The sequence below is a fragment of the Diceros bicornis genome, chromosome 28, assembly GCF_020826845.1.
Source record: "Diceros bicornis minor isolate mBicDic1 chromosome 28, mDicBic1.mat.cur, whole genome shotgun sequence".
NCBI classification, from domain to species: Eukaryota; Metazoa; Chordata; class Mammalia; order Perissodactyla; family Rhinocerotidae; genus Diceros; species Diceros bicornis.
In genome coordinates, this window is record NC_080767.1 from 6,085,161 (window position 1) to 6,106,617 (window position 21,457).

General features: G+C 55.7%; 1 protein-coding gene across 1 annotated transcript in view; it reads left to right on the forward strand.

The window, feature by feature from the left end:
* SHB (SH2 domain containing adaptor protein B) overlaps nt 1–21,059 on the forward strand; it is a 129,895-nt gene extending 108,836 nt beyond the window's left edge. The window contains exon 6 of the mRNA XM_058523546.1: nt 20,591–21,059. Coding sequence (XP_058379529.1) covers nt 20,591–20,774 — 184 coding nt within the window. The 3' untranslated portion in view covers nt 20,775–21,059. The remainder of the gene's footprint in view (nt 1–20,590) is intronic.
* Nucleotides 21,060–21,457: the final 398 nt, after the last annotated feature.

The following is a 21,457-nucleotide window of genomic DNA, read 5'->3' on the forward strand; positions in this document are numbered from 1 at the left end:
TTATATGTGGGTTGCCGCCACAGCATGGCTGATGAGTAGTGTAAGTCTGGGATCCAAACCCACAAACGCAGGCTGCCAAAGCGGAATGCACCAGACTTAACCACTATGCCACGGGCCTGGCCCCAGGATCCATTTCTTAATCCCCCGTGCATCGTGCCCTCTGTTATGCAAACAGGCCCAAATGTTACCTCATAGATGGGTCTCCAGAAGAGTGTTTCCGTCACGATTCCAAGAGTGTAATTCCCTTTTCATCCCTGGTTTGCGCCATTCCCTAGACAGTGGGACCACTCCCAGGAGGGACAGCACTGTGATTCTGTTCTCACAGTGACAGGCTTGTAGTCCAGGGGGCCGGGCTGTGTGCGGTGGAGAAAGCTGGGGATGGGCTTCCCTGCCTGCTGGCCTTGTGGCCTTGGCAGTCATGTCACCTTTCAGAGGCGCGACGTCCTCATCTGTGCACGAGGGGGGACGATGCTCTCCTTAGACGGAAGCATCTTTGGCCCAGCCAGTGCAGTGTCAGCATCATCTCATATCACTCCCGCCCTACCCCTGCTTTCCCGGCTCAGCCCTGCGGTTTCATTGAAAGCTGTTTTTAAGAGTCTCAGGAAGGACCCGTTGTCCAGAGTTCTGGCCGGGAGTCCTGTCCTGCCACTCACTGCTCCCTGTGTGACCGTGGGTGAGTGACTTCCCTCTGGGCTCAGCGTCCACATCTGCTAGCTGAGACTTGGCCTTCGGCGGTGCTAAGGACGCCTCCACCTCTGATATCAGGGTATCTCGGACGCCGGGATTTCCTCCATCCGCGGGCTCAGCTCCTCTTTGTCCTTGGAGTGCTCTGGGTGGATCCCTTGTACTTCCCAGGCCAGGGCAGGAGGTGGAGGAGACTGAGGACACGGCCTGGCGGCCTGTGCTGGGACGCCAGATAAGAACATTCTGCCATCAGGCGCAGATTTGTCTTCCTGCACCCGGCCCGTTGGATCTAATGATCAGGAACTGCAGTGTGGATGACTGGTCTCCACCCTGGGTGCTGGAGGTGGAGAGTTTAGTTTTGCATGCTTGTCTAGAGGCGTTAGATCCCAAAGGCTGGGGGTTGGTCTCACTTGGTCAGCTTTCCCTTGAAGAAGCCCAAAATTGGGGAAGTAGGACAGGCCATCCCGTGGCTGGGCACGGCAGCCTGTTAAGGGGAGGTGGCTTGCTTCCAAGAGTGGCCCCAGTTCCCGATGACCAGTCCAGCTACCAGCCAGGGAGAGACACCTGGCATTAAGCACCCCGACCACAAATGGAGCAGCCCTGGGAACGGGGTGCTAGGGGCCAGTGCCAGCTTTGCCAGCCACCATGTGAGGCGTGAGGTCTCCAAGCCCCCAGCCTGCACGGCGGGGCAGGTGGGAGTGGCGTTCCTCACACGTGGTGTTGTCAGGAGCATGGTGCAAATTGAGGTTGGAATTCCAGCTATGTTATCATATGAGCCTGCTGTGAGAGTGTTCTAGGGTGGAGACAGGATTTGGGGGAGTCTGGCCTCAGAGGACAGGCCCCTCCGCCCCTTCATCCTTCCCTGGACAGAGATTTATCGGAGCCCTCTGTACCAGGCACTGGGCTGGGCACAGAGGACCGAGATGAGAACGGCCTGGCCCAGGCTGCAGAGCACAGTCGGCCTGTTCCGCCTGGGCCTTGTCACACACAGATCTGCACAGAGGGCCTGAGGGCCCCGAGTGGGTGGGGGGGTGGTCCTGAGAAGCTGCAGGGAAGAGGTGCACTTGAGCCTTAAAGAGAGGGTGGGTGTTCCCTAGACAGGGCCAGCCGGTGGGCCTCTCAGGTGGAGGGACAGCCCAGGCAAAGCCCCGGAGATGTGAAAAGCCTTGTCAGGTCTCGTGCCTCACAGAGGGGTCTCAAGACTCAATTCTTAGTGACGGGGCCACTGAAGCGCAGGGTCCACTCTCAGGCATCCGCCCTTATGCTTAAGCCCCACTTCCACCCTGCGTATCTGCAGCACCTCATGTTCTAGAAAGCCTGCACGTGTGCCCTGGGAGAGCCCCACGGGGTGGCTGGGGCAGAGGTCACCACCCTCTTCCTCATCTTGGGGTAGAGGCAGCTGAATGACCTGCCAAGACGGGAGTGGAAGCAGCAGACCCAGCCCAGTGTCTTCCCTCCTCCTCCCAAGACTCCTTATGCCAGGTCAGAGGTCGTGAGATATGAAACCTGCAGCGACTTTAGAGGCCCATCTGTCCATCCCTTTGCTTCGTGGGAGGGGATTCATGACTGACTTAAGGCTACCCTGCTGGCAGTTGACCACGCTGATGGTAGAGATGGTGACTGATTCCCGCTGTGGGGACCAGACAGGTCCTTGGACCTGCCCAAGCCGCCACCCAGCTGCCCCTTCACCGGAAGCTCTTGCACCCATGGGGATCCAAGAATGCGCCTGCCTTCCCCGTCTCATTGCGTCTCCGAGTCCCCTCCCTGGCAGTGCCCCCACCCAGGAAGCAGTCTTACAGAGATCCTGCCTCATTGCTTTTGAAAGCTGCCCTATCCCCTCCTTCCTGCAGAACTCGCCCTCTTCCCCCTCTCCAGCCTGACTTGACAGGGCGGCAGGCCCTCAGGCTCCCTCTTGGCTGCCGGCAGACACGTCGGCCCCAGCACTAACCATTGACCCCTGGGTACACTCACTCCAGCCTCAGGGAAGCCAAGGGTTGAGCCTTTAGAAATTGGCAAGAAAACATCACACTCCAATAGTTTCCTGTCTGGAAAGGCAGGCAGTGGGGGAAAGGGATGAAAAGTCTTGAAAAATCTCATTAAAAGGGTTCTTCAGGCACTTTGGACTATGAATGACTCTTTGCAAGTTCTAGTTCCATGAGTTTTTGCAAAGAAATCTGGACAAGATGAGGGAAACAGGACTTCAAAGAGTGGAGGGTTTGCAGCTTGGGGCAGCGAGGCAGGGTGAGTGCCAGGGCCGCCCCGTCCAGCTGGACGGGCTCTGCCTGCATTGGGCTCATCCCTGGGAGGAGGGCAGACAGAGTGGCACTGCTGAGGCCCCAGCAGGGACACCACTGCTCCTTTGACAAGGAGCTCTCACAAAGGGGCCTTCAGTTTTCAGATCCCCGAAGGCAAACTGCACAGCATCCTTGCAAATGTGCCCTGGATTCTGACTTCAGGAGATGCCTCTGGGGTCTGGCCTGCTTCCATTGGGCCACAACTCAAGCTTGATCACACAGGAGCCTTCCTCAGCCCCCGTAAGCTCTGCCCCATCCAGTGTCAGTCATTTACTGGGCTCCAGCCTCCCAGTTCATAGCCGGAGGGGACGGAAAATGTTTACACCTGTGACTCATATACTTGTAGAATGGGTTTAGGCCTACCCAAGGCAGAAAATGCTCAGGGCTGTACAAGAGGGAAGGAACCAGAAGAGGGGGTACTTGAAGGCTGAGCAGGCCTTAGACCTGTGGACGGGGCCGAGAGGGCAGTCCAGAGAGGGAGGGGCGCGGAGGCAGGGAAGTCAGAGTCTGTGTGAGAACAGCACATCACACTTCGATGGGAGCCAAGGAGATGTGCAGGCCTAGTTACCAGGCTGAGGAATTGGGGCTCTTTGCTGTAGGGCAGGGGTGTCCCTGAAGGTTTTGAGCAGGGTGCCGTCATGTCCTCAGAGCTGTATCCTAGAACTGTTAGTGAACCAGGGTGCACCATGAGTACTGTCAAGGAAGGTACACTTCTGCCCCCACATGCCCACAAGCATGCCGTTTGGGCCAGCGCTGTCCGGAGGCTGGAGGCAGACAGCGTGGGGCAGGCATCCCAGGGGGAGAGCCAGGGCAGCCCCTCTCAGGAGGCGGAGGGATAAACCCGGGCTCTACAGTCAGAGAGACCCAAGTTCAAATCCTGGCTCCATCTTTTACCTGCTCTGTGATGCTAGGCAAGTGACTTGACCTCCCTGAACATCACCTGGAAAACCGTGTAGGCCACTCTCAGAAAGCTGTTAGAAGAAACAACACCTCTCAGCAGGCACACCCCGTGCACAGCCCACAGCAGGTGCTATGTATATGCAGGTCTCTACCCCTCCCAGCTTTCCCAGAGCCTTTATAAACTGCCGTGGAGGCAGCAGAGAGGACAGAGCACTGGGCTGGTCAGGAGCCCTGGGCACGTCCGGCCCTATCGGCTGCTGGATGATGTGGGCAAGTGTCTTCCCCCTGCGCCCATGGAATGAGGGTCTGGGGTTTGATCAGCAAATTTGCTTCCAGGTTAGGGGCTCCCTGAATAGGGCGAGGTGCCTTTCTCCAAGGTCCCAAGGATGGTGGGATGGGCCCGTCTTCTCCAAGCAGGAGAGGAGGGGCGGACGGTTTAGCCAGGGCACACCTCTGCTCTGACTGCTTAATGACACCCACCTGGCACCGGCTTGGAGCTGCGGGCTTGTGCTGACTGCTGGGCAGCTGGTGTTCACCCAAGAAATGCTTCCTGGGGCTCTGACGTAGGGTGGTGGGTGTAGCGGGGGGCAAGAGGAGCTGATGGGCTGCATTCCCAGGGCTCTGGGGGCACATTTCTGTTAGAGTTGTTTTTCTTTCTTCTCTGCCCTTGTTGATTTATATAGTAAAGGAGAGAGTTTTCAAACAGTAGGCATGTCTGGGTCTGGGCAGGCAGGCGAGTGATTAATCTTAGTTTGTTGCTGCTGACAGCCAGGAGCGAAAAATAATAAAGGTTTGCAGGGTGGGAGGGGGTGGGAATGAGGAAAGGCTGCTCGCCTTTGCCCATCAGCAGGGAGCACAGACCTCCCCCTGCATCTGAGCACCCTGTTGGGTCAACGTCTGAGGCTCATCGTGGCTGCCACTCCCATGAGTGAGCCCCCAGGGTGGTCCCCAGACCACAGCGGGGACCCCCAGCAGTTGCTGAGTTCCCTACATAGCATGACCTCCAGCCCCAGGATGCCTGGACTTCTGTCATTGGTCACCCTTTTCCCCAGCAGGGCTTCAAGGAAGGCGGGTGGGTGCAGCCGGGGCACTGCCGAGCTCTGAGAGGGGCCTTGGGTTCCCAGCCGTCTGCCCCCATGATCCTGACTCTGTGCCTCTCTGAGCTGCCGGGTGGGTGTGAGGGCTGGAGAAGGGGGAATGCAGAAGAAAGAGAGGTGGGGGTCCAGCAGACAGTGACAGCAAGAGGTAGGGGTGGGGGCTTGAGGGTAGGAATGCTTACCCTTGCTTGTGGTGGGGAGGGCTTTGACATGGTCCTTGGAGAATGAGGACTGAGGCAGCTGGGGTGGGCAGGATGAGGAAACAGCAGCCCAGGAGGAGAGAGAGCTTCCTACTTTCCAGTCCACAGTTTCAGTGCATTCTACCAGCAGCATCCTCCTCCGACTCCCCAGTGTTGAGGCAGCTCTGTGCAGCAGAGTCACGGGCCCTGGACCAGTGTGGCCTGGGCTCTGGAACCACAGCTCTGCCACTTACTAGCAGGGTGGTCTTGGGCAAAGGGACTTAACATCTCTGAGCCTCAGTTTCCTCATCTGTAAGATGGGTTTTACAGAAGTATTAATGAAGAGACAGTATATGTGAAGTGCTGAGCACATGCCCAGAATTAGTAAGTGCTCAGTGAGTGCATGGTAGCGCATTGTCTTTGCTCTAGACTTTGGAGAGCCACAGGCTGTTGAGGAAAGAGCTCAGTGTGGTCCATAGCCTTGTGGATTGTCTAGGTCTGACCTCCAATCTGTCCACGCCCACATCCACTCCCCTTCATGGAGGTGGGATTTTAGAGTTTATGCAGGCGCAACTCGAGAAAATCCTGCCTTGCTATGACTGAGACTTCAGATCACACAGAGCTAGAGTCAAATCCAGGCTGCCCTCTTCCTGGCTATGTGACCTTGGGCAAGTCACTTAACCTCTCTGATCAGTTCCTCATCAGTAGCTAGAGATGACGACCACCTCAACAGGCATTCCCTTTTGTCTTCCTCACTGTCCCGCTGTCCCTCTAGCTCTCCCTCCCCGCCTTCAGACATTATGAGTCGAATACGAGTTTTCACCAGAACTTAGTCTGGTCTCCTCATCTTATGGGGAGGCATTTGTGTACAGGCCAGGCAGCAGCTCTGCTACACTGAGGACGCTGAGCAGAAATCTTGGGACTTAGGGAACAGAAAGAGACCTTTAGGTCATCTGGCCCAGTGCCCTGTGCAGGTGGAGAAACAGAGGCCAGACTGGGGAAGAAGCTTGCACACCTCCTGGCATCCCAGCCAGAGCCTTTTTCTGGCAGCCTCTGAGTCAGCCGGAGACAGAGGGCAGGTGTGTGCATCTTTGCTCTCACTACACGGAGGGTTTCACACCCTTTCAGGGCTGATGGAGGAAAAACAAACTTTGCTTGGTTAGCCTGTGGCATGTCTTCCCTTCTGAAGGGTTTAAAGGCAATGCCACAATTAGTCGCTGCTGCTATAGGCAGAACAGAGGCTCCTCAGACGCTCTTTGCAGGGGACTGAATGAAAACACGGAACTTTAGAATGTGGGGATGCTCTGCAGGAAGAAAGGACATGCCATCGAGAGACCCGGTGAGGATAATAGATAACGCTTCCCTTTATTCAAAACAACTGAGGAGATACACCCTGCCCATGGTAACACATCTCCAAGGCCACTGCCGTCGCTGCTGGAATGGCGCCTCTCCTGGACTCTGCGGGGTGCTTTGTGATGCTGGAGTGGAGGGATGGGGGTGTGCAAAGAGTCCTGGGCTTGGGTCCGGGAGACCCGGGTTCAAACCCGCCTCTGACCAGCTGTGGGGCCCAGTGCAGGCCCCTTCCCCTCAGAGGGGCAGCCTCGGTTTTGGGGGATGCCCCGTGGTAGCTGCAGTTTCAGAGCTGTGGGCGCCTGGGTTCCGTTGCTGAAATGCGTTAGTGAGATGCTGTGGGTCCAGGCACTGGCGTGGTTGCCGACACTTGGGAATATCGAGCTGTCCTGCTGTGGTAGCTTGTGCTCAGAGGGCGGAAATTAGCGCCTTCACTTTTACAGATACAGAACCGGGCTCATGCTGCCACAGCCAGTGAGTGGAAAGCTGGGACTGTAGTGCAGCCCGATGCCCTCCTGCCCTCTGGAGCCCCTCGGAGAGAAACACCCCCCACACATCCTCTCCAGCTGGTCCCAGAAGCCCAGCCAGGGCCCAAGCAGGTGTCTGGATAGCATAGCCCCAGGACCAAAGCCAGATTTTCTGAACAGGACCTGGGCCACAGGCCCATTGCCAGGCATCTCTCTGGCACCTTTCCTGGGACAGTGGTGACATATAGAAAGCCAGAGACCCTAAAGCCCCTTCCCTCAGCGTGTGGGAGCCTGGAAACCTTGGGGTTTTCTCTGCCTGGCTCTGAAGTGGCAGTGCCGCAATGCATGACCTAGCTGCAGGTGGCCACTTTCTTCTGTGGGTCCAACCCTTGAGCAGCAGAAGCTGAGCATCTGGGGATCTGGTGGCAGAGAGGGAGGCTGAGGCCAGCTCAGAGGGGACGGTGGTAGCCTCCATAGCCGGCGAGATAGAAGTTTTCAGAAGCCCCCTCTGACTGGACGTGTGTGGAAGGCAGACCATGAGTGAAGGACTCTCTGCTGAGGAGGCTGCAACAGTTCAGGGAAGGACTGGGGCGGTGGGTGTAGAAAGGAGATGGGTCGCGGTAGAACTGAGGAGGGTGAGTGCGAGTGAGGAGTCCAGGACCTGGTGGCTTTCTGAATGGCTGGATGAGGGGTGGCACTGCCAGCCGCAACATGGAGCTGGAATGGCCAGTTTTGAAAAGACCCAGGAAAACCAGTAATCCCTGGCTCAGCTGCCCTCTTTCTACCACTGCCCAAACCAAGGGGCAAGAGGTGCCCACACTCACGCTGCCAGCCCGTTCACCAGAGCACCCACCAGCCCGGCCATCCTGAGCATGCCCGGCCGTGAGCTGGGGTTTCCCCTTCCGCCCTGCTGCATCTCCCTCCCAGCCAGGCACGCAGTGTTGCCTTTTGCTGCCCCAAGAGCTCCCTGGTCGCCTCCAGCATCTGAGCCACCCCGATTACATTTCCAGCTGGTTTTGGATTATCTCATATCGGCCCGCATAAATCTGCTTGTGTGGCTCGCCTGCCAGGGGAGGCATTCTAACTGCCCACCCGTCGCCAGGAAACCTCTCGTGCCCCGGGACAGCCTCCCTTCTGAGCCACTGGGTGGTCTCCAAATGAGAAAAACGTTTCTTTCCAATCACATTCCAAACATCTTATTAATAGGACTTATTTAGCAATGTTTTTGCAAAAGCCATCTGGGAATGGCTTAGTTGGAAACTTGGGCGGGCAAGGATAGGCCGTGGTGACAGACACAGACCTCGTGTCTGCCCTCAGCAAAGGGGCAGCACATGGAGAAGGTTGCCGCCGAGGGCCAGAGGACTGTGGCCTGAATCCCACTGCTTCCCCCCGCCGGGAGGGTCCCCCAGCGCGTCGCTTCAGTCTCTGAGCCTCAGCCCTGAGGCTCGGGGACACGGTGGAGGTGAAAGCTCTTTGTAGACTCTGAGGGGCTGCAGAGTGCAGGGGGCCCTGTTTGTAGAGCCTCTGTGCTTATCCTGGGACAGCATTTGTGGTCTTACTTTGCTTATAGCAGGTAAATAACTCAAAGGTCCCCAGAGGAAATAGGATCAGCCCCACCGAGAGGCGTTTGGTGGGGCTTGAAGTAACCAGCTTCATAAAGTAAAATCCCGAGATGCAGGTTCCCTTCCTCAGACCTTCAGGCCGTTACAGCCAGGGGAAGGGTCTTGAAGCATCCAGGTTAAGACCCTGGCTTTCAGAGGAGAGAAACAGGCGCAGGAAGGGAAAGGACCTTCCTGAGGTCCCTTGGTGTGTTGCTGGCAGAGCCCAGATGTCTTGACTCCCATCCCAGGGCTATTACCCTTCTGGGCCCCTTAGCACTATATTTTCTTCTCCCATTTTCTGCATAAATGTTCTTGGTATTTGAGGCAGATTTATAAAATCGGATGTCACATTTTATAGCTCTCATCTTTGCTCCCACAGTTCAAACGATAACGCTATAAAAATGGTGTTTTGCTGTGTGTGAGTGTGTGTCACACTCACACGTGTGCACAAGCTTCTACTTGGCTGAGGCAGAGGCCCCTGCTCTCCTGGTTCTTGGTCCCTCAACCCTGCCCTTCTCTGGGCAGCTCCCCCAGTGAGTGGCCGCCATCCCCCTTCCAGCCGTGGGTGCTTTCTGCCACTTTTAATGCTTTTTAATTTTTTTTTTAAGATTACTTCACCTAAGAGGAATATCAGGAACAACTGGATTTGGCAGAGCCGGCTTATTAGAAATGCTTTAATTAGAACCTGCTTTTTGCTATCTTCCTTTTGAAAATCAGCATGCTGCTCATAGCCCAGGCAGCTTGGGGACCAGCCTGCCACATTCTCAGCCCAGACTGTCAGGGCAGGGCCCACAAACAAGTCAGCAGTGTGGCTGTCACTGCTTTGTTCCTACCGTGCTCGAGGCTTCGCTACTGCAGGGAGATGAAGGCTGTCAGATCGTAAGCTCGTAGTCTGGGCAAAGAGACAAGTAGGTAGGTGAGTGCTGAGATGGAGGGAGGTATGGCAGAGAACGAGTGAGGGAGGAAGAAAGTAAGTCTGACTGGGGGCATCTTGGAAGGCTTCTTGGAGGAGGTGGCATTTGAGCAGGGCCTTGGAGGATAACAGTAGAGGGAAAAGTAGCAGCAAGGTAGAAGGATGGTTAGGTTTGGGATTAGAGGAGAGGTCTCTGTAGTGTCCCCTCTCCCTATGGTCCCAACTTGAGTTGTCAATTGTCCCCTCCACATAAGCTCCCCTTAGCCCAGGTGACCAATATTCTTGTGGACAGAGATGTGCCTCATAAACTCTGAAGTCCTGGTCAGCTCTCTCCGGCTCCTCACAGCATCCCCTCTTGGCCCTCAAGGAAAAGGGCTCAGAGAGGCCAGGGCCCATCTGTGGCCATGCCAGCACCCTCGTTCCCAGCCTTCATCCTCCCTACCGTTCCTTCCCACCCCCCAACTTGCCAGAGAGCAGGTGTGTGCCCAGCATTTCCACCTGACACCAAAAATGTCAACCCTACCCAGGCTGAACACAGCCTCCCGGGAGAGGCGCATTTGCACGGTGCCCAGACGCTCTCTGCAGTCCCCGGTACCTGCTGTTAGAAACTGATGTGAACAGGCTGCTGTAGAGTGTCCTCTGAGGCCAGTAGAATTAGCCAATAACAATGATTAAAAACTTGGGGCAGTATATGATTCTGACACAAGTGTTGATAAACCTACCGAGGCAGCAAATGCACGAGATAGTATGATCTGGGCACACCCAGATTCCAAATTTAGCATCATCCCGTTTTGAGTGCAGATTTTCAGGCTAGAAAATACTTTTTCCTGTCCTGAATTCTTCCAATCTTAACCAAAAAAATGTTCTATGAAGAAACTTGGATTAACCGTTCTACTTTTGTCGGGGTTGCGCTTTTAAAAAGCGATCAGTTCTGACAGTAACTTACTTTTTTGAGGTCAATTACTTGCAGCCATGCTGAAAAAAACTATAATTAACGTGGTCAAACCCTAGCCAAATAATAAAATGAAAGCTTTGTTGTGTATCAAGGCAGAAATCAATTTTATTAGGGAGCAAAGAGCCAGAGATCTAATTTTGAGAAAACTCTCCACCCTGTGGACAGAGGTTGTCAGGAAGCTGCCAGAATGAATGTCCACACGAGGGGATTCACCCTCCAGAGCCCATTTCTAATGGCGGGCAGTGACCTTTCAGAACTGCGTTTGCAAACCTTCCAAGTGTGGCCAAAGCCCATGGGCTTTCGCTTCCTGATGCTCTTGGCCCCGTGCCCCTTTTGGTTTTGGTCAAGAGGTGAGCGTTGTCTGCACCAGATGACACTTGGATGTCGATGAGATCCTGTCCTTTGGGCTCGGGAGGAGGTGTGAGAGAGGTGGCCTCAGGAGGTCAAGATACCAGGAGGGAGTTGCGCAAAGACTGAGGGTGTCCACGCTGATGGTGGAGTCGTGTCCAGACAGCGGGGCTGATGGCAGGCCCACCAGGGACACTGTCCGGTTGCAGGCCCCGCTGTATGAGAGGGAGTGAGCAGCAGGGGTGACCAGGATGGTAAAGGACAGGAGAGTCTCCCTGTGAGCACAGCTGGGGAGAGAGAAGCAGCCGCAGGTCTGCCCTGGCTTCTGTCTTCTGGTCTCGGAGGGCTCTCCCCAGGGCAGGAGCAGCTGTGGCCTGCAGGAACCAGAGCTGGGAGCTGCGGCTGCCCTCAGTAAGCTGCACTAAGTCATATTCCAGCTCAGAATGTGGAAGAACTTTCCTATGGGCAGAGCCATCAAAGGTTGGAAAGGGTTGTCTTTGTGGGGAGTAAGCTCCCCAACGCTGGGGGTAAGCAACAAAAGCTGGACACTAAATGTTGTGAATATTACAAAAGAGTTTCCATCATCAGACAGAACTAGAATGGTGGTTCTCAGACTTGAATGTGCATCAGAATCTCTTGGAGAGCACATTAAAAGCAGATTCTGGTTCCAAAGAGACACAGGGAGCCACAGGCTTAACAAGTCGCCAGGGACTCTGCTGTGGGCATTCTGCAGCACATTTGAAGAAATTGTTTTTGAGAAACCTGTGCTCCTCTTACAGCCCTGGGACTCTGGGACATCTGTAATGAAAATGAGTCCTTTTGTTTAATATCTGAACAGTTATTCCTTCCTCATCATGTTGTGTGAGCATCTCCTATGTGCCAAGTTTCAAAGGTTTAGAGGTTTGCAGGACCTCAGTGGTAATCTCATCCTGTCCGTTTATTGTTAGATGGGGAAACTGAGGCCCGAGAGGGCAGGAGCCAGGGCTGGGACCAGGTCCCCAATGTCCAGTTCAGAGCTCTTTTTGCTTGCTTTCAGGGGACTTGAGGGAACATCGTAAGCTACTCCCCATTTCACAGATGAGGAAACTGAGGCTCAGAGAGAGGCACAGCTCAGAAGCGGCAGGGCGGGGACTCAGACCCAGGTCTGGGTGACCCTGGGCCTGCAAGTGGTGGCTCCTTGCCCTTGTGTCTTTCAGAGCTGCCCTGCTTCTGCTGCAGTCTCACTCTCTAGCCTCTCCTCGTGGGCCCCAGGTTTCCAGCTCCCCTTTGCCTATAAAAGCCATCGTTAGCCTCCAAGTCCTCCCCTTGGCAGCTGGCACTCACCTACTCCCACGCCGCCTTTGCCCAGCGTCTGCCCTGTCCCTCTCCTGGAGCCACCTTTAGGTGCAGCGTGTTCCCTCCGTCTGCTGGTCAGGGCTGGAGTGGAGGTCATGCTCGGAAGCAGCCTGGAGCCCTTTGCATCCAAGCTGTTTGGCAAATTCTGGGTTGTTCTTAAGCCCTTAAATAAGGAGCCGGGCGACCTAACCTTTAAACAAGCATTCACGCTTCATTCACAGGGACGTTCTCCATACCCCGCACAACTGCTGTGGGGTGGAATCCTGTTAGTCCCATTTCACAAATGAAGAATTTGAGGCATTGGCAACTAGGGAGTGGCATGGCTTCAGCCGCAGCACTATTGAAATCTGGGGCTGGGCGATTCTTTGTGTGGGGCTGTCTTATGCATCGCAGGCTGTTTGGCAGCGTCTCTGGCTCCCACCTAGATGCCAGCAGCACCCGTGTTTCCAGACACTGCCAGGAGAGGGGTAGACTCGCCCCAGTTGAGAACCACTGATCCAGGGAGCGTGGGCTGGGAGGGGCTTGTCCTGGTAGGAGATACACCCCCCCACCCTGCCCCCTGCCCCGAGCCTTAGCACATGGAGGTTAGGAAGCCTGCCGTTGTCCTTGTGCTGTCCCCCAGCCCGGGGGTTCACTGTGCCCAGTGCTCACCTGCCTTTCTCCCTGCTCCCCCTGAGGATGGCCATCCTGCCCTGCCTGTGTCCTCCTGCTGGTGCAGCCTCACCCCCTGAGATGTCCCTCATTGGCCTGAGAACTTAAGCGCTGGAGGGACCTCCTCCACCTTTTCCAGATGGGGATGCTGAGGCCCAGGGAGAGGGGACTTGCCCAGCCAATGCCATCAGTGGGATCAGAGTTTGAACCCAGGCATCTGACTTCAGTCCAGCCACCACCACCAACCCCACCTGTCCCAAACACAAAAGGGCCTTCATGTTCCTAGAAAAGTCCTTGATTAGAGGTAGAAAGAGGAAAAAAAACACACATGCCACACCCTCTTTGCCCTTGCCTGAATCACTGGCAACATTTCACCCATCACCTCCCACCCCCTGACCCACCTCTCCCCTCGAAGTTTTTGTGTGCACTTGGCCTAGCCTGAGGACGGATGAGAACACCAACAGGAGGACTGCAGAAGTCATCCAGCCTGACCCCCAAGCATCATTATCCTCCTGCTTACATTACCCTCCAGTAATGGGAGGCTCACTTCCACCACTGTCAGCCTTGATCACTAAAATCCTCTTGGCTGACGCTGTTAGCCTTCTCCTAAGAAAATTGCCCAAAATGTGTTCATTTTGACCTGCCTGCTGCTTTGTGTGGCACAAAACAAGCCTTAGGCCTCTCCATGTTTGCTGGGAGCGGCACCTGCTGGCTTTCCTCCTGCCTGGAGATGGCTTTTTGTCATGATTTACTGAAGGCCTCACCCTGAGCCGCCAACTTAGCGCTTGAGAAATGCCCAGGCGTCTCGGAAAGGCTCATCGCAGCCGATGTGTTTATTGAAGGACTAATTATTTGGTTGTTTGGCTCAGCAGCGTTTACATTTCGACATTTGTTCGCGCTAACTTGGCGGATATGTCTGTGGTTTGTCACAGTGAAGCCTGTTTCGGAAGGTGGTGGGCGTCATGCAAGTATTGGCCGTGTTACCTCGTAAGCCCCCTCCCCCAGCTCCCTTGACTCCTAGGACATCTCTGCTAGAAGGGGCCTCCATGCCCCCCACTCCGTGCATTGCGCAGTTCAAGAACCCTGTCACACAGCTAGGAGGACTCCCATCCTGGTCCCCTGGCTCAGGAAGCCCTAATGTCCTTCCACGGTGATCTAGGCAAGTTGCTTTTCGCTCCGGCCCTTGGTCATCCATGCAGTGGGCATCGTGCAGATAGTGCCAGCCCTCCCGGCTTCTCTGTGAAGCCACAAGCTGGTCCAGTCATGGACCGAGGGCACTGGCAGCTCTCACTGTTGGATACCTTTGTGTCCAGGCTTCCAGGCCCCGTGCTGGACGTTCACAGTAGGCCCTCGGGAGATGTCCGCCAGGTTCTGTCCCCTAAGGCCCCATCACTTGAGATCTGGGTGTTCCTCTCCCGCAGCAGGCCCAGGGCTCTGCTCAGAGCCTGCTTCTCTGCCGGCTCTCCTGAGTGTTCCAGAGTGGCTGCACGTTGCTCACAGGTGTGGTGAGGGGAGTTTCTCTATAGACACATACCCAGCAGAACGTCCCATCTCCCTGGAGGTCAGAGAGCAGGCAGGAGGGGAGCAGACGTTCTGAATCACAGAGTCATCTGCTTGCGGAGGCAGTGCTGCAGCCCCGGAGTGGGGCTGTGGTAGGAACTACCTGTTTTGCAGGCCCCTGGGAGGCTACGGAGGCAGGAGGTGTCTTGCCGTGGTCACCCTCCAGGCCAGCTCCCTTGAGATGCTCGCTGGCCCAAGGTCACAGCAGATCAGCCTTAGAGCCACGCCTAGAACCGCACCCCCTGACCCCCCACTGATTCAGCACAAATGTCCCCGTCCATCTCTATGCAACCTGAGTGCACACCTGTGGGTCTCGTGCCCTCTCCATGCTGAGCACAGGGCCTGTGCTCCGAGGGCTGAGGGTGAGCACTGGTGGCTGTTGTCATGCTCATGGAGGGCAGGGGACCTGTGACACCTCCCTCCCCTGAGAATCATCCTGCGACCAGTTGTTGAGGGCATTTCAGATGCACAGTCTCACTCTTTCTCTCCTTGCACTGATCTGGCCCCGGGAATCTTGGTACAGTGTAAGATTCAAGTGTTGAATTAAAATGACCCCACAAGAAGAGGAAGAGGCGCAGCCGCTGAGAGACCTGCCGGGCCCCAGCGCGGGGAAGGCCTGGGCCAGAGCCGTCAGGAGGACTGCAGCTTTAGGAGGGAACTTGTCTCACATTCTCATTTCCTTTATTTAGGCCTGGGCAGGGGGCACTGGCTGGCTCAGTGGCCCCAGGAATGATTTCTTTTAGAATCCCTGGGAGAGAGACAGGTTTGACCCTTTTTTCCTGTGGCCTCCCTCGCAAGACTTCTGTACCCCCTGCAGGGGTGACCCTCTGGGTGCTTCCCACAGGTCTGCCCCTCGCTAAGCTTGCTCTGCTGGTCCTCCCTGGCTCATCCTGGGACCAGTGCTGACCAGACAAAGCGGCCACTGTGTCTGGCCTCAGAGGAGGCAGCTTCTACCCTGGCAGGGCCACCAGCCTGCCCTCAAGAGCTTACAGTCCAAAGGGGAGGATGCATGGAGCCTCGTTTCCCTGGCTCAGGGCAGACTCTCACTAGATGGTTACTGGATGGATGGATGGACGGACTGCCCGGCTGTGTGCCAGGCATATACTGAGGACCCAGAGAGGGGCAAGGCTTGTCCTGTTGAGAAACGTCACGATAAACAGACAGGGTTCCTGACCTCAGGAGCCCACAGAGCTTCAGGGAAGCCACATCTCGGGGCAGAGCGAGTCTGAAGGCCCACCTGGGTGAGATCCGGCTGGTTGGGTGGCTGAGCAGGGGAAGATGAGGCTGCAGGGGTAGCTTCAGGGCCCTGAATGCTTGCCACGGGCTAAGAAGAGAACAGCCAGCCAGTGAAATCCTGGCCCCACTGTGTCCCAGGGGACAAGGCACACGACTTCCCTCAGCTTCAGTTTCCCCATCTGTAAACAGTGATAGTTATACCAACTTAGCAATGTTGCTGTGGGCTTAAATGAGACAACGTGTGGCAACAGCGCTGCGTGGTGCCTGGTACACGGTGGGGGCTCGAGCAGCGTGGGTGTCATTCATCCTACAGTGGCATCGGGGAGCCATAGACGGTTTCGAGCTGAGGGACAATGTTCTGGGGCATCTCGGTCAAGACAGCAGCTCCCCACCCACCTTTCCATAGAGGTGACCCGGAGACCGCCTCCGTGTGTAGACTTCTGTAACCAGGTTCTACACACTAGTCCCAGCAGGCAATTTCCTTGCCTTCTCCCGCATAAATATTATATGCAAGTATTTTTAAGTCATTTCATCATGAAAAGAAGCAATTTAACATAACTATTACCCAGGATTCTTCATGAAATATGCATCGAGCAATTAGGTCTAAAAGCAAGAGGTGAGGCCTCGCACCCTGCTCGGCCGGCAGCTGCAGCTGAGTGATGTTTTATTAAAGGCCGTGATTATGAGACGAGGTGGGGCCTGTTATTAGGCCGGCGCGCCAGGCACGTTTGATAATCCTGGTGATGAGGAGGTGCTTTTTGTGATGATAATGAGCGATCTGAACGCTGTGACAGCACCAGTACCCCAGCCTCCGCCAGCCTTACAAGACTCATTAGACAGGTCGCCCACCGGAGACGCCCCTAATTGTCACTCTGCTCTCACAAGATGTCCTTATCAAAGGAGATGGGCTGATGCAGGAGCCTGGCAGGCAGCAGCAGCCTGTCCAAGCTCCCCGAGGACCGATGCCTTCCCAGAAGTGATGATGGGGAGGTGGTGTGGCCCTGGACCCGGCCCACCTGGCCCTGCATGCAAGGCCCTGTGTTCTGGCTGCAGCCACAGCCCACCTTGCTGAGTGCCTTGGGCAGAGTGTTGCTCTCTCCTCCAAGGTACCCCAAGAGAGTGAGCAGAGACAGTCTCCAGGTTGATACTGGCTCCAAAAGTGCTCTGTCCGGAGCAGCCACAGCATCCCTGTGCATGCTGGTCATCTGGGGCACCCTCTGAGCTCCCTAGAAATTCTCACGTTTTCTCTTCTTATGCTGGATGTCTTCTGCGTAGAGCTGGAAATCATTAAAGCCATCCCTGGCAGCTGTTTTTAAATCTTCAGCTGTTGTTAGGTGGCCTCTCCCTCGTGGGGACCTTGTGACGGATCAGGTTATATTATTACGTGTCTCTTGGGTGTGTGTTGACAAGGCTTTCCCTGACCTCTGCATGAGTCGGGGTTTGACAAATTGTCTCAAAAAGAAAGCTTGCTCAACTCTCAGGGCCCGCCAGCCCCATGTGATGGGTCACTACCCTGCCTCTGCCAGGACCTGCTGTCCCTGATCCCTGGGATGGCCTGTCCCTGCTAGCCCCTGTGTAGTCTCTGACCCGCCCTCAGCCCTGCAGGGACTGAGGCTCAGAGTCCAGGAGTCACTACTTGCTCAGGGTCTTGCCTCTCACCCACCACCCTGCCTGGGCTCGCATGGAGTGCTGAGGGCTCAGTAGGCCTCTCCTAGAGCCGATGGTGCTGGGGTCGGGAGCCAGGCTCTGGGGAAGCTCACCGGGGGGAGCAGCGCCGCTGCTGATGCTGTGGCTCTGGTCAGCCACCTCCTGTCTGAGCCTCAGAACTCTGCACATGGCCTGGCTCATAGGAAGTGCCAGGAGACACCAGGACTGGGCGCCATGGGCAGCAGAGGAGGGGCGTGGGGCTGCCCTCATGGAGTGGGCAGCGATTATGCTTATGCACACAGAATCCAGACCTTGAGGCCCAGAGGTGCCCTCAGACATCATCATCCAGTTAGCCTCCCCACAGACCCAGTGGGGGTAGGGACAGAGCCCAGCACGGCCTAAGGACAGCCTGAGGTCCAGAGAGCCACAGGGTGCAGTTGAGCCCAGAGGGAAGGGCCATTCCTGCAGGGGTTTCCAACTTGAGGGGAGTGGTCAGGCCATGGACAGGGGGTCACAGGGCCTGAGTTCTCTGCCTTGGTCTCTGAACTTCGTGACAGGCCTGCCCCCTCAGCCCAGCCCAGCTCAGGGTTGTAAAGGAGCATGCACTGAAACACGTGTTTTGGAGGACCGGACAGGCCTGGGCAGTAAGGAGGGACTTCAGGGAGGCCTGGCGCCGCCCTCACAGGTGTCTGTTGTGTGGAGCTTCTGATACCTGGTGGCCGTTCCGAGCTGGTGGCCTGGGAACAGGCACCTCAGCTTTCCACCTCTGGCTCTGGCAGCTGGTGCCACCATCCCTGCCCGCTTCCTTAACAATGAAGTCAGCTCCCTTGCAGCCTCACCCCTGTCTGCCAGCAGAGCTTTGGGGTTCAGACTCGGCTCAGGCTGGCTGCTGTGATCCTGGCTGCACATCCTCAGCTTTGCACCCCCAGCCATAGATCTGTGAGAATCATAAAGCCTGCTCGTCTGGCCCCCAAAATATCACCCCACCTGCCTGACACGGAGGGCCTGATGTGCCCAGGGCCACACTCCCCTGCACCTCCAGCCCACGCTCTCCACATGCACACCCTTCTCAGGCAGAGCTGAGCCTGGCGCCTCCCAGAGCACAGAGCTTTTTACCTAGCCCACTTTTCTGAGCCACGCAATTCCAGTGTTTCATTCCAGCAATTTCAGCCCTTTCCAGGCCAGCACAGACTCGTGGTCTCTCCTGGAAGGTGAATAGCTGAGCCTTTGTTCCAATAGGATTGGGCATTTTTCACTTTCTTTTATTTTTTTCCCTCCCCAAAGCCCAAGCACACGGTTATGTATAGTTATAAGTCCTTCTAGTTCTTGTATGTGAGCCGCCGCCACAGCATGGCTACTGACAGAGGAGTGGTGTGCGTCCGCGGCCGGGAACCAAACCCAGCCTGCTGAAGCAGAGCGCACCGAACTTGAACTGCTAGGCCATCAGGGCTGGCTCACATTTTTCACTTTAATGCACACACAGCCTCCTCTCCAACAGCTTGAGCAGGCGTGCCTCCTGCTTCTCCAATGTGTCAATTCTCCAGTGAAATGACCCTTCACTGAGGAGCAGAACTTGCCACAGGCTCTGTAATTAGAACATTGTCAGCCTTAAAGAATCTTGATTTAAATTTCAGTTCTTTACAGAAATTATTCTCTCTTGAAACGTAATTGCTCTCAGAACGATTTCCGTTAAGCCGAGGGTGACATCTCTAAATACGTTATTATGAGCAGATGTATTGCTCAGGGGCTGCACTTCATTAAGCGTTTGCTCTGCCCATTTGAAAATGGTCCTGGAGTCCAAATGGACACATTACTAGAGCAGGCGCTAGGGAGCGTGGGGATCCAGTCCTGACCGGAAGAGATGTGTGTGAGCCCTCCAGTGGGAGCAGAGCTGGAGCTCAGAAAGGCTGCAAACCTGTGTCCACGCAGAGCTCTCAGCCTCGCTGGGGGTGGGCCTTGTCTCGTGGAAGCCAGGCGCCTAGTGCTGGTCACAGTTATCAGTGCCCAGGGACGGGCTCTGAGGAAGGGGGCAGGAGGGTGGAGCCCTGGTTTTCTCACTAAAGTGACAAACAGTAAATTGGACTGTGCTTTGGAAACCAAAACATCCACATGTGTGGCAGCAAAATCATAAAAGGCCAGGCTTGGAGCTGAGTGGGGAGGGAAAGGATAGCTAGGCAGAGGCAGGGTCACGGAGGGGTGAGTGATCCCATGTGGTCAGAGCCCTGTGTGGGGGTAAGAAGTGGCAGAGGTCTGCTGGGGCCAGATGGAAGCAGCGTGGCCTTTGCTGTCCATGAGCTGCTCATCACGCAGAATGCTGGTGCAGCTGGCAGGCTGCAAGGGTCCTGGGGCATAGGGCTCTGCTCTGATCTCTGGGGAGCCCACCTACTGCCCTTTTCAGCAGATGCTGAGCATGGCACACACAGAAACTGGGCCCTGCTCTGGGGGGCTCTCAGGGGAATTGGGAAGATGGATAAGTAAGGACAATTCAGGAAGGCAAGTGCTGATAGAGGCATGAGTATCCTCCATGCAGTTGGAGGAAGGAAGGAGCTCTGCCTGGGGGAGCCTGGAAGACTTCTTGGCTGAGGAAACACTCAGGGTTTACTGTGCGGAGGGAGGAAGAGCAGAGAGGAGAGAGCCTGCATGGGGCCTGAGCTGGGGAAGAGCCCACGTTCTCCCCAGGCTCCATTGGCCAAAACTAGCCACGTGGCTAGGGTGGCTGCAGGGAGGCTGGGCAGCCCTTCCTAGTGACAGTTCCCTCCTTTGAAGTGAGCATCACTTTTTGGAAAACAGCTCGCCTGTCACCCATGCCTCACGCTGTTTCCTCGTCTGTAAACTGGGAGTGATGACCTTTCCCTGCCCTCATGTCAGGGCCTTCAACATACTTTGCGCTTCCAGGCCAGGCTTAAATACTTGTGCCTCAGTAATAGGAAGAGGGCTAAGCTTTGGGGTTGGTTTGTTTTCCTGAGGAAGCCCCTGCAAGCTCTTGAGGTCAGAGGCCTCGTGCAGCAGTGTCGTTGCTGGGACTGCGGCCTCTTAGGTGCAGCTGCAGATCAGTTGCTCCTGGGCCTGGGCCTGGCTCGGAGAGGTGCAACTTGTGTCTGCTTCGTGGCAGGGATCTCTTCTGTCCCAAGCAGCGAGGAATCCTTGTACCTTAGCAGGAATTTGGCTGGAGGGATAGTTCTTGGGGGTAATGAGTATGAATATATGACACACCCTTGTTCAGAGCAAAATTGAGTGGCTCTCTGAGAAATTGCTTTCCTGTTCCACAGCCCTCTGGCACCTGTCCCCTGTCCCCTCTCGCACCTGTCCCCTCGCCCTGAGCTTGGCCTTTGTCATTCTGCAAATCCTAATAACCTCTGTGTTTTGTTCACAGGAGCAACCAGGGCTTTATGCACATGAAACTGGCCAAAACCAAAGAGAAATACGTTCTGGGTCAGAACAGCCCCCCGTTCGACAGTGTCCCGGAAGTCATCCACTACTACACCACCAGGAAGCTGCCCATCAAAGGGGCCGAGCACTTGTCCCTCCTCTACCCCGTGGCTGTGCGGACCCTGTGAGCGGACCAGCCCGCCCCGCTCTGCGACGGGGCCCAGGCCTGGAGGAGCCAAGGCCCCAGCGGCCCGCCATGTCCAGTGTGTGTCGTGTGTATGGTACTAGCTCACCGCTGCATGTCTCTAGAATGCTGTTGCCACTGATGGGGCTGGAGGAGGCCAGGATCAAGACAGAGGGACACCGACATGCCGCCCAGCCCCCACCCCTACCCCCCTTGAGTTTCTGTGAATTAAAATATTTGCAAATCCAAAGAGATGCCTTCCAGGATGAACAAAGGAGAGCTGCTCCGAGGGGTGTCGCAAATTCACACCTGTGTATGGGGCACGGTTTTCCCACGGGGCCCCTGGTGCTGGGGGCCGAGCTGGGGCTTTGAGAGCCCAGAGGCCCCAGGGTCCCGCCTCTCCCTGGTGTATGTGTGTCCGTGTCTGAGTGTGAGCACATAGGGAGAGAACGTGGTTGCACAGAGGTGAGTAAGCCCACTGATCACTTTTAGTCACTCAGTGTCATCATTAGATCTTCAAGGAATCATTGTGCAGTCGAAAAGAGGATTCAGTTATTTATGAATAGGGTGTGTAAATAAAATAGTCATTTAATATATATTCTTAGCCCTTTTTTACGTACCACAGAGGGTCTTTGAGGGGGCCAGTGCTTACTGCTGGTTTCATTCCCAGAGCAAGGTGTGTCTCTG